General features: G+C 53.8%; 2 protein-coding genes across 2 annotated transcripts; both read left to right on the top strand.

The window, feature by feature from the left end:
- Nucleotides 1-4,816: 4,816 nt before the first annotated feature.
- On the top strand, nucleotides 4,817-6,705 carry C1QA (complement C1q A chain). Its single transcript, XM_016214588.2, has 2 exons — nucleotides 4,817-4,980; nucleotides 5,991-6,705. The coding sequence occupies exons 1-2, from the start codon at nucleotides 4,818-4,820 to the stop codon at nucleotides 6,563-6,565; spliced, it is 738 nt and encodes a 245-aa protein (XP_016070074.2). The 5' UTR covers nucleotide 4,817; the 3' UTR covers nucleotides 6,566-6,705.
- Nucleotides 6,706-10,093: 3,388 nt separating this feature from the next.
- On the top strand, nucleotides 10,094-12,396 carry C1QC (complement C1q C chain). The gene is made up of 3 exons (XM_016214586.2): nucleotides 10,094-10,180; nucleotides 10,468-10,649; nucleotides 11,629-12,396. Exons 2-3 carry the CDS (start codon nucleotides 10,469-10,471, stop codon nucleotides 12,183-12,185), a joined length of 738 nt encoding a protein of 245 aa, XP_016070072.1. The 5' UTR covers nucleotides 10,094-10,180; nucleotide 10,468; the 3' UTR covers nucleotides 12,186-12,396.
- Nucleotides 12,397-17,735: the final 5,339 nt, after the last annotated feature.

Below are 17,735 nucleotides of genomic sequence, written 5' to 3'. Positions count from 1 at the left end.
CTTGCAAATGCACCAAGACACACCTTCATAAAGCATCCTAGAGAAGGCTATGCCTACCCCATGGAAACAATGGGTAAAGGCGGAAGGCAGGCAGGTGATGGGCAGATGGAGGAGATCATTTCTGCATGGGGAGCTTTCCCCTGGCCACTTGCCTATGATTGGCCCTCGGATCTGTGTGAGCTAGTATTATCCTGGCCTCTGGGTGCCATGGTCCCTGACTGTGGGGTCTGACAGCCCCCAGGACCCAGGGCCCAGCCCCCACAAGGCAGAGGCAATGCCTCCTTGCAGGCTCCCACAGCCTGCTGCTTGTTTTTCAAACTCTCTCCAAATCCTCTTAATCTTTTTACATCTCACCTGCTGCACCCCTGGTGGCTTCCATTAGCACCTTTCTGGAGAGATCTGGTACTGGGACCGGCTCCCAGAGCTGCTCCGCCTGGCCCCAGGCAGGCTTGGCCGCTTCCCTCTGGGCAGCCAGGGTTCCAGTCTCCAGCTGGGGCCCCTGGTTGAGGGGTGGAAGCCTCTTCAACTGGTCACCATGCCCTGGCCCCCTGAGTGGCGGGGGAGAAGGAAGGGATGGGACTTTTGCTAAGTGTCTGCCACGTGTCGGGGACAAATCACACTGATCTGAAGCCTGGCCACAACTTGAAGGGCCATTGCCATCTCCAGACAGGGCAAATGAGAGACACATTTATTCGTTGTTTACAATACCCTCTGTTTTTCATGAAGCAGTCCCCAAAAGCACTTTTACCTGCCAGGAGAGATGCAAAGAATAAAGAATGTGCACTGAAGATGTGCGGCAGTCTCTGACAGCTCCCTCTCCTTTTCCCAATCACCCCCCAACAAAACCCTGATCTTATTGGGCGATGGATGGAGAATGGAAGGAGAGGCCTAGACGGTCCCTAGGAGGGGAAGGGTTTAGCCAGAAAGCCAAAGAGAATCTTCATAATGAAGAGCAGGGAGAAGGGGAAGAGGGAGTGGGAGGAGAAAAGCAGTTCAGGGATAGGTGCAGGAGGGGTTTGTTTGTTTGTTTGTTTCAGAAAGAGGCTGATGGAGAGAGGAGTGGGGCAGTGGGTGGGAGAGGAAGGGGCATCGGTGTGAACTCTGTGCCCCTCCTTGGTGTTGCACCCCACAGCAGAGGACTGGGCACATATGTTCATAGGGCGGGACCCGGAGGCCGACTTGTACCAGAATGTTCTTAGCAGCTTTATTCCTCAGGACCCAAAATGCCCACGGACAGAAAAGCTAAGCAAAGGGCGATATATGCACACAACAGAATACTTCTCAGTGATAAAAACTGACTGATACGTGCAATAAACCAGATGAGTCTCACAAGCATGTGAAGCGAAAGAAGCTGGGCTCAGAAGACAAATAAGGTCCCTTTCTTTTTTTAAAAAAAAGAATATGTTTTTATTGATTTCAGAGAGAGGACGGGAAAGGGAGAGAGATAGAAATATCAACGATGAGACGGAGTGTTATCGATCAGCTGTGACACGCCCCCTACCGGGGTAGAGCCTGAAACCCTGGGCCTGGGCCCTGACCGGGAATCAAACCGTGACCTCCTGGCTCATAGGTCTGCGCTCAACCACTGAGCCACGCCAGCTGGGCACTGACCCATTTATTTTTCACACTAATGACGTGTTTATTACCATCGATGCTGCTTTTTTCTTGGGAAGTGTTTAGGCTCTTGCAACAGCCTGATAAGTAAAATCATCCCACACTTGGAAATAAGGCAAACAGATAACTGGTGTCCTTTCAAAGTCAAATGAGAGCAGAGTTTGACAAGCCCTCCTGAGGATCATCTGACACTCTAGGGGCATGTCACTCTGCTTGACTTATTGTTTACTATTGATCGGGGCCTAGGCTCTGTAAAGAGAGCTGTTAGCTGGTAGAAAACTGATAAGTTGCAAATTATATTTGTCTGGTAGAGATGCAAATGATTTCTTTTCCATAGAGAACATAACCCCAACATTATGATTGTACTGCCCTATAGGGCATGAACCAGTTTTGTATCTAACTTAGCAACCTTATGAATATTCCAGAATTCTTGTGTTCTTTTTTTACTGTTGTTTTTATTTTTACTGGATTCTCTTCTCTCTCCATAACGTAGGTATATGTTTATACTTTTCTCAGATTCTTCATTGAACTCGCTTTGTCATCTTGCCGGTTCCTTCATTAATAAGCTACCAAAAATGGACATGTACTTTATTTCTATAAGAATTGTGTATTTAATAGCTTGAAAACAACACTTTGAGAGGCCTTTCACAGCGTTTGGTTCACCTTTCTGCCAACCCTGCCACTTTCTATATGGGTGAGTCTTTCTGTCTTTGGGTTTTAGTTTCTTCATCTATAAAATGGGAGCAATCAGGCTGTCGGTTCTGACTCTGACATGTGATATCTCTAACTCCTCTTGCAGGGAAACAAAACTGAAATAATGCAATCAAAGAAAAGGAGTGCTGGAAGGGATGTTGCAGACCATTTGGAACAATACTTCCTGCTTTTCACCCACACCCCTGTCTTGATAATGGAGAAAGTGAGGCTCTGAGAGGTTAGCTAACTTGCCCAAGGTCGCACGGGTATTATTCATAATGATGCCTTACTTTTGATGTGGTGTTAGACAGTGTAAACTTCCTCATAAGTTTACATAATCCCGCAGCAGCCCACTGAGGGGGCTGTATTATCTCCATTTTGCAGATAAAGAAACTGAGGCCCAGAGAAATGATGTGGCTTGCCCAAGGTCCCACAGAGATTCTCCTAACCTCCAGAATCCTGGGGGGCAAGAGAGGGGCTGGTAGGAAGAGCTCTGGACACTCCCTTTAAACCAAAGCATCCCTGTTTGTATCTGCTGGATATATATTGGGTACTATACAAGATTGCAAATATAAAAGGAGCCCCAAAAGCTTGAAAACCCCAGCCCTAGACCACCTTCATCTGCCTGTGTATAACGCCCCACCCCCCCTTTTCTCCTCCTCTCCCTCCTTCTGGCAAATTTCTCAGGAAAAAAACCCCAAAAAACATGGTCATGAAAAGAAGCAGAAAGACATGGCCAGCCCAGGCCTGAACACAATGGTCCCCAGTCTGGGGGAGACAGATTGCTGAACCTAAAGAAAAGCATTCTCAGGGTCCAAGCTGGCAATGATGACGCGAGCTGTGCTGGCAGGTAGTGAGCCGCCCATCAGTGAGAGTGAGCAAGGCTAGAGGAGTCATCCAAACGTTAGCAGCAATTCTCAGAATGGCAGAATTCATGGGCTTTGTCCCTATTTTGAAAATGTCGATAAAAGCTAATCATTACGCATTCACCACGTGCCAGTGTTCTGTGTGTGCATAATATACCATTAAAACTTCATAGTAATCCGATGAGGCAGAGAATCTGTTGTTCCCAGCTTACCAATAAGAAAATCAAGGTGCAGGGGGTTAGGTGTCTTTCCAAGGATGTGCAGCCAGGAAGCAGCAGGTCTAGAAAGCTGATTACTAAGCTATTCATTACTGCTCCACTGTTCCTCTTCCTTCGCACTTTTCTGTATTTACAAGCTTTTGACAATGAGTACACGCTGTTGCTTTCAAATCCTGAAAAAGTCTTCCAAGTTACTGATTTTAAAAAAGGTTCCTTCCTCCCTGATGTGCTATGCTTCTCTGGTTCCACCCTCCCCGCCCAGCACCCCCCAGCCCTCCACCCTTGCAGCCTGCTGTCCCTGCCCCCACGCCAACTGTGGTGGCTTGGGGTAGGATGTGTAATGTCCCTGTCTTGCTGAGGTCTGCTCAAAATGTCCCTGGCCAGCCTCTGCCCCCCCCCCCCCGGGGTAATGCCAGGGGCAGGTCCAGAGAAGGAGAAGGGGAAGTGGCAAGGGATGTGAAACTTGGCCACTGGCCGACACCATCCTGCTGTGTGTCCCACACAGGTCCCTGGGTGGACAGCAGGAACATCCAGTTGAGCTGACCACTGGAAGCAGGTGAGGCCAGCGCCCGAGAGGGAGGGAGGGGGCTGTGAAGTCCAGAAGCCAGGGGAGTGGGCCTAGGAGCTGGACCACTGAGGCTGGCAGGGAGGGAGAGCACTTGTAGCTGGTCTGTACCAGGACAGGTTTGGGTGGGGTACTGATTTGGGACCCAGAATCAGTGAGTGGGGTGATCTTAAATCCTTGGACTTGGGGACAGTGGAAGGTGGTGACACAGATCAACTCTAACCAGAGTTTCTGGGTCCTGATCCCCCAAAACACAAGAAGCTGGGAAAAGGCTGGGAGGTTCAGAGCCCAGCAGAGGGGCCCTAGAGAAGGGGACAGTGGGTGACAATCAGCCCAAAGGGGGACAAGTATGGAGGGGAGTGAGCAGATGTGTCATGTCAGGTGTTTGTGAATTCCCGTGTGTATGCGCAGCGCTGCCATCTGGGTGAGAGAGTTAATTAAATAAGAAGCAGCCTCTCAATAAATATTTGTTCAATGGAATTGATCATCTGTAGGAGCATATGAACGTGTATGTCCAGGTGGGTGAGGGATGGAGTCTATCTGGTGTCTGTGTGTCCAGCCGTGTGTGAGTGAGAGGCTGCTTGTGTGTCTGGGTGTGTGACGGTGTGGGAGTGCTCCGTTGCATGTGTGCATCTGTGTGAGTTTGTGGTTCTATATAAAGGTATGGGTTCCCTGGAGCGGGATGGAGGGTGGACATCCAAGTCCCTCGAGCAGGGAGGTGGGCATTGGTGGGGGGAGGTGGGCATTGGTGGGGGGAGGTGTAAATATCACTGTGTGTGGGATTCAAGTGTGTGAGTTGGGTGTACGTGAGTGTGTGATGTCCAGCCTTCCCAGGCCCCACCGTGTCTCTACAGTGGCATCATGGAAGCCCCATGGGGCTGGCTCGTGGTTGGTGTGCTGGCCATGTCCTTGACCTCTACAATGACCCAGGATGTGTGCCGAGCCCCAGACGGGAAGGCAGGGGCTGCTGGAAGACCTGGCCGACCGGGGCGGCCAGGCCTCAAGGGGGAGCAAGGGGAGCCAGGTAAGTACCTCCCTCTGGACCCCAACCCCTCATCTTTTTACCTGGCCTGGGCTCCAGGGTGGAAGCTTGGGGTGGTACCAAAAAGCAGGAATCCACCTGGGCCCCCATATAAAGCCCCTCCACATAAAGCCCTTCCGGTTTGCACTTGGTCCCAGGGGCTGAGGTTGGGCCCAGGCTTCTCCCCGAACCATGTCCTCTTTACTGCTTGAGCCCCCTTTCTTTGGCCTCGCCTTTCTCCTCTGGAGAATGGGTCACTGCAAGCAATAAATAAGAATGGTCCTGAAGAAGCACCCAGTCCTTGGTCATTGTTACCAGAACGACCAATGCCCTAGGGTTTTAGACTCCGGAGCCCTCTCTGAGACTCAGTTTCCTCATCTGAAAAATAGAGAAATAACCCCACCCGGCAAATAGAGAGGGGTCAGTTAATGGCAACTATCCTTTTTGCTCCTTTCCACCTACCCCCCACTCTGTCTCTGCTCCCCCTTCCCAGACCATTCAGGCTTCAGAAGCTCTCAAATTCAAGGGGAAAGCCTGGGGGTGAAGGAAAGGGAGGAGGGCATGACCAGATGGGAAAGGAAAGTCTCATGTAATCCCCCGAGCCTCCCAGTCCACAGTAGACCAGAAAGACCTGCAGAAAACGCTTGTAACAATTTGCTTTGAGGTGCCCTATACAGGGTCCCTGAAACTGGAGAGGTCAGGGTCAGTGGCCTGTGGGGTGTGAAGTGCAGGGCTGTGGGCAGAAGCAGTGGAGGAGCCAGTGTCCTGCTTTTCACAGAAGCTGACACTTTCCCAAGTGTCTGGTCACACTTCTCTCCATATTGTAGATAAAGAAGCTGAGGCTCAGAGAGGTTGAGATACTTGCCAAGGTCACAGAACCAGCCAGAATCAAGGTCTTAAAGGCTTAAGCACACCTCTATCCACTATCCCACATCATTTTGGGGTCCCAGCCATCTCCCTGAGGATGGGCAGACACTGGACTCTCACTCCCAATCTGGTCTTCCTCCCCACAGGGGCCCCTGGCATCCGGACAGGCATCCGAGGTCTTAAAGGAGACCAGGGGGACCCTGGGCCCCCTGGAAACCCTGGCAAGATGGGCTACCCAGGACCTAGTGGCCCCATGGGTGCCCCTGGTCCCTCGGGATTGAAGGGCATCAAGGGCAACCCAGGAGACATCAATGATCAGCCTCGGCCAGCCTTCTCGGCTGTGAGGCGGAACCCGCCGACGGGCGGCAACGTGGTCATCTTCGACACGGTCATCACCAACGAGGAAGGCCGCTACCAGAGCCACTCGGGCCGGTTCGTCTGCACCGTGCCGGGCTACTACTACTTCACTTTCCAGGTGGTGTCCAAGTGGGACATCTGTCTGTTCATCATGGCCTCCAGGAGGGGCCAGGCCCTGCGCTCCTTGGGCTTCTGTGACTCCAACAGCAAGGGAGCCTTCCAGGTGGTGTCCGGGGGCACAGTGCTCCAGCTCCAGAATGGAGACCAAGTCTGGATCGAAAAAGACCCTGCCAAGGGCCGCATTTACCACGGTCCCGAGGCAGACAGCGTCTTCAGCGGCTTCCTCATCTTTCCATCCGCCTGAACCAGGGAAGGACCCCTCCCCACCCCGGCCTCACCTGCTTCCTGCTGTGTGACAGGGCCCACTCGCTCCGCCTCTCTGCTCTGCTCTGCTCTGTAAAGTGGGGGTGCTGGTTTAGCTGAAGGGAGATCATTTCTTAGAACTCTTCCTGGAATAAATGCGTGTCCATGTCTGCTGGCGTGAGGTTCAGTTGCTACCCTGGGCATTGGGAGGGAGGTATAAGAACGACTACTGGTGAGTGCTTCCAAGGTGGGCTCATATTTAGTATTTTCCAACATGTATTTGACAGGTCCTGAGGACCTCACCGGCCTGGGTTCAAATCCTGGGGCCACCGTTTACTAGTTGTCCAGTCGTGAGCATATTATGTAACTTTAGCGAACCTCAGTTTCCTAGTCTGTAAAGTGGGAATTATAATAGCAGCTACCTCAAAGCGTTGCTGGGAAGATTAAATGACTTAATATATGAAAACTGCAGTGCAGTGCCTAGTTCATCGTAAGAGCCACATAAGCTTTAGCTGTTATTACATTTTGTATAATCTTTACAGTGGAGCTCTGAAGTGGGTATTATGACCCTATTTTATAATAGATGATAAAACTGAGGCTGGGAGCTGGGGCAGACATAAACCCTAGGTCAGTGTTCAAGGGGAGGAGCTGGGGATCTGACTCCAAGTTTTACTAGTGCCCAAGCCTGTGTGTTTAACCGCTACCCGTCAGCCTCCACGGCCACTCACCTGACAGGTGCTTTCCAACCCTCAACCAGAGGGCAAGGGCAGGGCTCAGAGAGGGGGAGCAATTGGCCTAAGGCATCCAGCAGTCCTCCCCAAAGGCAGTTTCCTGAGTCCAGCCCTGGGCTTCAAGGCCAGCAGGTGTGGAGGCTGAGACTGCAGCCTGCTAGGCATCCCGCCAGGACAGGACTGGGACCGGGGTCTGGAATGTTTGTGGCTAATTCCCAGGGTCCCATTCAGCCAGCCTGAGAGCTGCTCAGGAGCAAGAAGCCCCAGTATTCCTTTGTACGTGAGGAAAATAAGACCAGAAGTTCAGTCCTGAAAACGTCCAGTGCACTGTGCCTTTTCTCAGAGGGAGCCGGTTTTATATTTGTACATGTGCACACACGTGCCCACCCCCCACACCCCACACCCCACGCCCCACACACACACCACGCACGTACACCTCCCTCCAGATGCACATGGACCCACGTTCCTGGGTCCACTCCTCACTGAAACACGGGCACATGGTCCCTCCCTCAGCACACACCACGTTCTTAGGCACACCCATGCACACTCCTGGGCATCCACATGAGTTACACCTTTGAGCCCACAGACATACCTGGGGATACACGTGCCACCAGACCCCCGAGTGCCCCCTGTAAACCTTCAGAAGTACTCTTACACACCCCTTGAGACAGATGTCCCAGACACTCCCGTGACACGCAGGTGTACGCATCTTTCACTCCCTCCAACACGCATGTGACTTAGAAACACCAGTGTTTGCTCATACTCTGACCTCCACGCCTGCTGACACCCCACAGGGACTGTCTCTCCCATCCACTGACGCACAAGCAGCCTTGAAGTCCTCACGTACACACAACCCCCCACCCCTGCCTCCGACATACAGTCAAGACCCTCTCCTGGGGCTGCCCCGCCAACAGCCCGTGGGAGTCGGGAAGAAGAGAGTGACCCCCTGCAGCCCCGGGCAGTGCTGAGCTCCGCAGGGCCCTCTGCCCCCTCGATCCCACTGCCCCCAGAACACACCCACCCACAGACTGTGAAGAGACAGGTCTTTGAGCACCTACTATGTGCTGCACATTTCATAACCATTGATACATTTAATCCCAGCAGAATTGATGAGGACACTGAGGCTCAGAGAGGGGGGCTGACTCGAGGTCACACTGCCAGAAAGTGGCAGGGCTAGATTTGCACCGGCTCTACCTGACCCCAAAGTGGAGGCTTCTTTCACTGCAGTGGGACCCAAAGCAAATGTCAGCAGTGGAGCCCCATAAGTGGCGGGAGAGACCAGGCTATAGAAATAGTGGCTGCGGCTGCTCCTTACCCTAAATTCCACCCATATCTATCCACCTCCCCGGAGGCAAATCGCTGCCCTGACCACTCTGGAAGGAAGGAACCCAGCTGGCCGGGCAGCCGGGCAGGGAGGTCTGAGCGTGGGCCGAGGCTGCCATCTGCTGGACAAACCAGGCCCAGGCGCCAACGAGGTGAGGAGGATGGGGGCTCAGTGCCATCCATCCGTTCTGCCCCAGACTCCCAGGGTCAAGTGCACTCACATCTGCGCTCTGATTCCCCGCTCTGCCCTCCACTCTGCAGCCCACGCCAGAGCGTGGAGGAACAGATGGGGAGCCTGGGGCCCTGGGGGGGGGTCACTTAGGGAGGCAGGGGCAGGGCTCTGAACTCCTGCTCCTGCCCAGGACTGAGTATCATGTGTATATCTATCATACAGCGTCCTCACTGCCCTGCACCCGAGCTAGTGGAACCCCCATTTACAGAGGAGGAACCGATGCTGAGTGACATAGGTGGCAGGAGCGGGGTCAGGGTTGGGACCCTCTACAGCCCGACACCACCTTCCTCCCTGGAATCTTGTGTGAGGAGGAGAGGAAGAGAGGAGGGGGCCTCTCTCAGCTCTACCAGCCCAATCCCAACTGGCAACCCCTCACCGGCCATAATAGGCTCCAACACCAAAGGCGGGGTACGGGGAAGGGAGGTGAGGGAGGCAGTGCCACAAGGGGCAAAGGAAGAGGTACCAACATGCAAAGCCCCAGCTTCCCTCACCACCCAGGACACAGGCAGGAGGCTGAGGCCTGGGTGGGGTCAGTGGTTTGCTGAAGGCCTTAGGGAAAGGGGGTGGCAGGGCTGGAAGGAGACCCTGAGACCACTGACTCTGTAGCCAGAGGAGTGTGTTCAACACAGCAGGCTGCCTGCCATCAAAGCCTGCCCGTCCTGGGTGTCCACCCCCAACTGTGATAGGGGCGGGGGCATATGGAACTTTCTAGAATAAGGCCTACCACTTGACAAGTGCATATGAGGCTTATTACTGGGGGCAGCTAAGCAGAGGAGTCAGGGCAAATCTTCGGACCCCCAGAAACCACCACTCCATGACTTTGGGCGAAGGTTTTTACCTCCCTGAGCCTCGGTTTCCTCATCTGTAAAGGGGGCTGTAACTTCCCCCTAGCAATGTTGTGAAACAACTGAGCCTCGGGCACAGTAAATGCCAGCAAGCAGGGATGGACATGAGATGGGCTGAATTTGACGCTAGAGGAAGTCTGCCCAGGAGGCCTGTGTTTACACAGTCCACACACGCACACACACACCCCCTTCACCAGATCCGGAGCAGTAGACAGTTCCTCATTTCAGACCCTCATGACCCAGGGTGGGGGGACACAGCGATGTCACTGTGGTCAGCCTGGCTCAGCACCAAAAAGAAAGTGGTGAGTCAAGAAAAAATATGGGAAAGGGGATGTGGGATGGGGGGAAGGGGAGGGAGGGGGCCGCCCAGTCTGCTCCAGGCCCTCCTTGTTCCGTCTACTCTGACACCGTGTCCTCCTGCCTGGGAGAGGGGAAGCCGGTCGGAGGACATCTCAGTGGCCAGACCAGAAACCTCCTACCCCCAGGTGAGGCCAGGACCCCTGTCCAGGTGAGGGCAAATGGTAGCTTTTTTCCCCACCACCTTCCTGAGACATGGCCCCAGGGATGGCCGGATTTGTGACAGGAAGGAGGGTCCCCATCCTCTCTAAGCTCAAAGAAATTACCCTACTGTCCATTCATTGTGTGGTCCCAAGGGGTGAGAGGCTCGGGGAAGGGAGGGAGGTTCCTGAGGGCAGAGAGGGATGAGCCCTGTGGAGTGAGAGGGTGAGGAGGGTAAGGGGCTGAATGGGCCAACCCAGCTTTTGCCATCCAGAATGGACAGGGGCTCCAGCTTCTGGCCCCCCCTTGGACTAAACCTGCTGCTGCTCCTTCTGGCACTGCCGCTTGGGAGCCAGGCCGCCGCAGAATGCTACGGGATCCCCGGGATGCCAGGGCTGCCCGGGGCCCCAGGGAAGGATGGGCATGATGGACTGCAAGGGCCCAAGGGTGAACCAGGTGAGTCGGCTGGCCTGGTGGGGGAGGGTCACCTAGGGCCTGGGGCAAGGGTTGGAGTATCCTCCTAGGAGGACAGTAATTTGATGGCAAGGAGTGTGGTCCCGCCTGCCACACCTGCTCCCAGGGCAGAGTCCAGCTCTCATGGCGGGTGTAGCCCCTCTGTGCTCAGAGCCCAGGCCTCAGCCTCCCCAGTTTCCTCATCTGATAGCAGGGAGAGAAGACAAGCACCTGCCCCGCAAGGCGGCAGGGAAGATCATAGGACAGGGCCTATGTGAAAACCTTTGGCAAACTCTAAAATGCTAGGCTACTATTTTGTTACAAACCCTCCACTGCTTGCCCTGCAACATGGACCCCTGGGGAAGGAGGGACCCTCACAATGAATGTATGCAATGCACAGACGAGCAGGGTTCAAATCCCAGCTCCACCACTTCCCGCCGCGTGAACTTGTGCATGCTTACTTAACAGTTTCCTCATCTGCAAAATGGGGAGGTGGTAGTGCCTACTGCACGGGGGTGCTGTGATAATTAAGTTTAAATATAAAACAGCACCGAACACATGGTAGGCATCAGACACATGCAGGCTATAGTTGTTCCTGCTGTTGTTATCATTGTTTCCATCAGAAATCTGTGCCCCCGAGGACCTGGGTAATTGGAGGAGTGGGGAGAGAGAAGTCAGGATCACAGCCATAGAACCTTCTATTGGAAACTGAGGCCAAGAGACAGGTGTCTTGCCCAAGTCAGAAGGCAAGTCTGTAGGAGGGGGGCAGGGCTTGAACCAGGATCTCCCTCCCCTCTGATCAGCTTAAAAGCTGTTCTGTCCCCCCTTACTCCCTGCTCACTGCTCCCAGGTGGATAGTGCATCTGGGGGAAAGAGGTTTCAGAGACCAAACCCAAGTGGTGTGTCCCCTGGAGGACAGCCCCAGGGTTCCTATTCCCTGTCCCCTGCTCCATCACTTCCTTCCCACCTGCTCTCTCCCCAGGAATCCCAGCTATTCCTGGGACACGAGGACCCAAGGGTCAGAAGGGAGAAGCTGGCACACCTGGCTTTCCTGGGAAAAATGGCCCCATGGGAGCCGCTGGGCTTCCGGGGGCTCCCGGACTCATGGGCCCCCCCGGGGAGCCGGGAGAGGAGGGCAGATACAAGCAGAAGCACCAGTCAGTGTTCACGGTCACACGGCAGACAGTCCTGCCCCCGGCACAGAACAGCCTGGTCAAGTTCAACACGGTCATCACTAACCCGCAGGGGGATTATAACACGAGCACGGGCAAGTTCACCTGCAAAGTCCCCGGCCTTTACTACTTCGTCCACCACACATCACATACGGCCAACCTGTGCGTGCAGCTGTACCGCGACAATGTGCAGGTGACCATCTTCTGTGACCACATGTCCAGCAACAGGCAGGTCAGCTCCGGCGGTGTGCTGCTGCGGCTGCAGGAGGGCGCGCAGGTGTGGCTGGGGGTCAACGACTACAACGGCATGGTGGGCACCGAGGGCTCCGACAGCGTCTTCTCCGGCTTCCTGCTCTTCCCCGACTAGGGGAGCGGGCCTGCTCCAGCCCCAGGCTACCCCACCTCCCTCAGCTTCCCTGCCTGGACATGCTGTGCCGCATCCTTGCTCAGGCATTCTCCCCACCTAATGGACTCCTCCTCCAGGAAGTCCACCCTGACACCCATCCCGTGAGTTCTCTCCCTTCTCTGAGTTCCTGCAGGAATCACTGCCCTGACACTTACCCAACACCTCTGGTACTATCATTACTTTTCTCTAAGTCTTGGAAGACTGAAAGGTATATGAATAAATAATTAAATCAATAAATGTGCATGGCTCTGATTTCTCACTGCCTCCTTGAAGAAGTGGGTCTCTTCATCTTCAGCACTGCACCTGCTACAGCCATCTGTGGGCTCTGGGCTCACACAGGGCAACTAGCTGGGGCTCAATAAAGGTTGGTGCCAATGTTGAGTCACTCAGCACCAATTTGGTCATTTGGGAAAGAACTGCTCGAGTGTGGTTGGAGGCTACAAGAGGTCACCAAGGGGCACCTGCTGTCACTTGTTTGGGTGAAAAGCACTGATGTCACGAAAGGCATCTGTGCACAGGTAAAGAGGAGCGTGTCTGAATTCCCAGACTTCTGTGGACCTAAGGTGAATTTCAGGAGCGCCTGTCACAGTAGGGATTTGGGCTCAGGTAAGCCCAGATTAGACAAAGAACAGATGTGCAATGAATTTGTGCTGGATTAATGAGTGAATTGGGGTGAATGAGTGAATGAGTAAGGGGGTAAACGAATGACTACGAGAGTAAGTAAATGAGTAAATAAAAACATCACGATAGCTAACATTATTGAGCACTTACTATGCACCAGGCATTATGCTAACCAACCTACTAAGTTATTTAATAGTCCTAACCAAGCCCTGAGCTTGGCATGAATGAGTCAGAGAGAGAGTGAGAAACTGACTCTCAATGTCTGACAGACTCCGGGAGCCCCCAAGAGATCATCTAAAACCACTGCTGCCTCCAGCTGTCAGGGAGTCCCTGTGAGGTTCCTGACGGCCAGGCCCCGCCACCACGATCCTTGCTGGAGGACCAGGAGGCCATCAGCTGCATCGCTTTCACTGCCGTGACCATGAGAAGGGGTTGACAGTTCAGGCTGGAAATGATCAAAAGGTGAACTTTCCTGTGCAGACTGCAGGTCTCGCCTTGGAGCCCAATAAGACCCACTCAGGTCTGCGACAACCTGCCCGGCCTGGCTGGGACCTCAGCTTGGTTCCGCAAGGCCGCACGGAGCTCACAGAGGCACTGGCCAGCTGAGGTGGCTATAGGAGAGGTGGCTTGAGCCCAGCTCTACTGCCACCTCCGCCCACTTACCCACCTTTGTTCCTGAAACGGGCTGTTTCAAACCTCCACGCCTTTGCCCATGGTACTCCTTCATCCTGCAGAGCCCCTACCCTGCTCATAAATCCTCCATCCACCTGGATACTACACACCCAACTGCCAGGATTCAACACAAAGATCACCTCCTCCAGGAAGTCTTCCTTGATGCTCTCCTTTGTGTCCCTACAGTGCCGTCCACAGACTTGGACCATATACTCGTGACCCTTTAGAGTCCCGATTCCCAAACCTGGTGATGCAACAAAATTACCCACAGACTTATTTACAAAACAAAAAATAGGTTCTGGGACCCAAGGCTTTTTTATAAAGGTTCAGGGAAGACAGAACTGTGGACGAGTGCGCAGTTTGCCAGGTGAAGTCAATGCACATGATCTGCCAACTGGCTTTTGAGCACTTACTCGCTTACAGATCTGCCTCCCCCACTGAACAGGAAGCATCCTTGAGGGCAGGGCTGCTTTGACACACACCTGCACATAGTAGGGGTACAAAAAATGTGTGAGAGAGGAAGGAGGGACAGATAAAGACACACACAGAGTGAGAACAGAGGCCAGGGCCGAGGAGCCCCACCTGGTTTGCAGAGTCAGGGGGGCTCTGGCCAGGACACAGCCAGGGTCATGGGGCCACTCCGTTCACAGCTCCCCTCCATCAACCACTTAGTCCACCCGGCAATGCCCCCAGTGATACATCTTTCTTCTCATTTCTCTTTTGTTTAAAAAATCAATATGCCATTTATGTAGGCCCAGTGTCAGATAAGAAACCTGCACTTTGGAGAAGACAATTTTACTGCCATCTTTATTTTCCATAATAGTTTCCCTGTTGCTCCCTTTTCCAGGAGTGATGAGCCTTTGAAAATGCCAGCTTGTCTGATGGGCTGAGAGGAACTGGGGGATGTTTTTTATGGGGGGCATGAAAGGAGGGTGTGCTAGTGAGACAGGAGCCAGAACGAGATACCCCAAGCTATAAGGAATCGCTTGCACCACAGGCCATTGACATAAGTCAGCAATTCTAGGAGCACAGAGACCAGCTGGTCACCACTCAGTGGTCAAGGCCCAGGGATGCCCTGGCTCCTGATTCCTAGTCTAGGCCTCCCCTTGGTCCAGGCATGGCTCCTGTGTCCCCAGGCTCCAAGAATTCTTTCTTTTCATATGAATCATGCTGTTCCCAGGTTTGCATTGTGCCCACCAAGGGCTGGGCACTCAGCTGGGCCTCAGGTAGACAGGGTTACCTCACTAGGCCCACATCACCCCCAGGAGGTGGGTGCCCATGCCCCCAATACACAGATGGGGAAACGGAGGTCAATAAATGTGCCTGAAGCCACATGACTAGAAAAAGGCAAAGCTGGGATTCAAACTTGGGAGAGGCCCATTCCAGAGCCATGCCCCTAGCTGCCTCCACCCCAGGTTCAAGCCCATCTCTTCCCAGTGCCATCAGCCACCAATGAATTAGAGGCCAGACCCAAGTGGCCTCAGGAATCCTCAGATGGACCCCTGGAACTGCAACCTACTAAACCCCTCCCTGCCCAGAATCCACCACTGTCCCCTCCTCACCCAGGCCTGGGTCCCTTTGTTTGAACTCAAAGACCCTTTGGTTTTATCAAACTACTCTTTTCTTTCCCTGTAACCCACTGCAGTTAACAATTTCCATCAAGCGACATCCACAAGCCCAACGATTTTCGGTCTCAGCACAGATGTCAAGACAGGCCCTCCTGACCTACATCAGCTCCTGTGCTTGCTGGGCAACCTTCCCTGAGCCTGAGACATAACCTCAGAAAGGGGCTGATACCTGGTGTCAGGTGCCTGGCGCCAAGTCCTGCACCTGCAACTTGCACGAGGTCTGGGCTCCAGCAGTCACTTTTTTGTGACATTTATCACAGGAGCAATGAAACCATGTGTTGTGTCATTGGACAGTTCACACCAGTCTCCCCCAGTAGAAGAGATGCTCCATGGGGCAGGAACCAGAGCTGATCTGCTTGTGGCTGTCTCCCAGTGCAGGGCACCTGCAGGTTCACGATAAATATCTCCCGTCTGAGCCTCCGTTTCCCCATATTTAAAAAGGGGATGGACTGGGTCACCTCCAAGCCCCTCTCCAGCTCTAACTTGGTGTGATTCCAGGATCAACAGGCCCCTGCCTCTTATTGTCCTCAGCCTCAAGCCCTGCTGGAAGCAGAGGGAGGGGTATAAATAAATAATAACCACATTTAAAATTCATTTTTCATTATTAGATTATTTTCTGAGAGCAGGGAAAGAGCAGGGAGGGGTGCAGAATGGGGAAAAAGCAGAAGAGATGAGCCCAGAAAGGCGAAGCCTGGGACATGGCCTGATATTAACAATTAACAGGTGGTCTGCACTTTACAGTGTACCCTCCCTTTCTCCTCTACTGTCCCGCCTGACCCCCAGGGCCCATGTGACCCATAGAGCAGGCGTAATTATGACCCCATCGTGTAACAGAGGAAACGGGGCTCCGCTGGGCTCCCCTGGCTGAGACCGTTCAGCTGGCAAGTGGCAGGGCCAGGTTATGAATCAAGGTTTCTGACTCCAGATCCAGCGCCCAGGCACCAGGCCGGCCATGTTTTCATTTTATTGAGAAACATCCCTGTTCCCTTAGAAGATGGGGCAGCCAGAGGCCCTGGCACCAAGCCACCAGCTGGGGTCACTCTCCCAGGACAGCGCGTTCTCCCCGCAGCTGCTGAGCAGGCGAAACCAAGGGACTGCCATCCACCCCATTTACGGTCAGCCCCTCCAGGTTGCAGAAACAGGACCTGAAACTGCCTGAAGGCAGCAGGACAGGGTGAGAGTGTGGTGACAAGGGGGGGGGTGGCCTGCTGTGCCCGTGGAGGGGCCGTCCGAGGAATGGAACTTCCGCTTCGCACTGAGCGCCTCGGCTCCCGGCTCCTGGTCCCACTGCTGCCGGGCCAACGGCATCGCCCAGCACCGGACGCCAGGTTCCCAGGTGAGGCCGGGGTACGGTGCCTGGGGGGTGGCCGGCACGACCAGGGGCGGACGGTGGTGACTCCCAGAGCGCAGACCTCGCGTCCCCTGCCTCGGAGCCCCCTGGAGTGCTTAACACTGCGGATTCCTGCCTGGGCCCAGACCTCGGGAATCAAACTCTCTGGAGGTCTGCAGCTACCTAGGGCCCAGGTGACAGGGAGGCAGCCTAAAACGGGGGCCACCAGCGTAAGGGCTTTGGTGTCACCAAGACTCAAGCCGAGACCTGCTTCTGCCTCTTAAGTGCTGGTGATCTGGGGCAAGTCATGTAACTTCTCAGCTGAAGCCCCCTCTGGGGGAATCAGAACCTTTCAGGTGCCTTACATGCCCTAAGGAAGACCAAGGTCACCCTGTGTTTAGCACACTACCCGGGTCAAGATGTCAGAGCCGAGGTGCCCTCCACCCGGCCCAGCGTTTCTCCAACACCTGCCACCTCTTATTTCCTTGTAGTCTGCTGGGAAAGCTCAGCGTGATTCTTTCAAAGAAATCGTTTGACTCGCAGGTGGAGTTGTGGTTAATTATTAGTTAGTACTGAGTTCAGTGTTTGTAAAGGAGGGTGTGGGATCAGGCACTACACCTGGCACCTTATTTTTTTTAGGTTCCATCTCATTTAATCCTCTGGCAGCCCTGGCAGGTACAAATTAACTTTGCCAAAGAGGTTTAGAGAGGTGTGGGTTCTTGCTGGAGGTGATGCAGGGAGATAGCAGCAAAAGGGGGGGAGGGTTCAAGGTCAAGTTGGCCTGACTGCGAGTCAGGGCTAAAGAAGCTGTTGGCGCTGGAAGGAGATGGAAGGGTCAGTAATGTAGGGAAAGACATGAGTAAGGAACAAGGCTGACAGGGGTGATGCTTGTGAAGGCTCAGACCAGATGAGTTTTAGGTCTACATCCAAGTCTGAGACTCAGTGGCCCCTAAAATAAGCCAGAACCCAGGTCTTTCCACGCCCCCACCCCACCTCCCATTTGCCCAAGAAGCCTGAGTCTCATCAAAGGTCGGGACCCTGCTTCCTCACTGGTGGAAGCTCTCCACCCCTGGGCCACCTCTGCCTGAGATACCCCTATCCCTGAGCCCAACCTCTCACAGGGACCAATTCTCTTTCACTTTTCCAGTCATCTTCCATCATGTCCCAGAACTTGGGGATTCTAAGATGATGCTGGTAATTTTAAAAATAGCTAATATTCAGTAATATTTCCAACATCCCAGACTCTGTCATAAGCCCTAA

This window comes from Miniopterus natalensis, chromosome 9, assembly GCF_054644295.1.
Source record: "Miniopterus natalensis isolate mMinNat1 chromosome 9, mMinNat1.hap1, whole genome shotgun sequence".
Taxonomy (NCBI): domain Eukaryota; kingdom Metazoa; phylum Chordata; class Mammalia; order Chiroptera; family Miniopteridae; genus Miniopterus; species Miniopterus natalensis.
The sequence above is the reverse complement of the archived record's forward strand: the minus strand, read 5'-3'. Positions and strand labels throughout refer to the sequence as shown.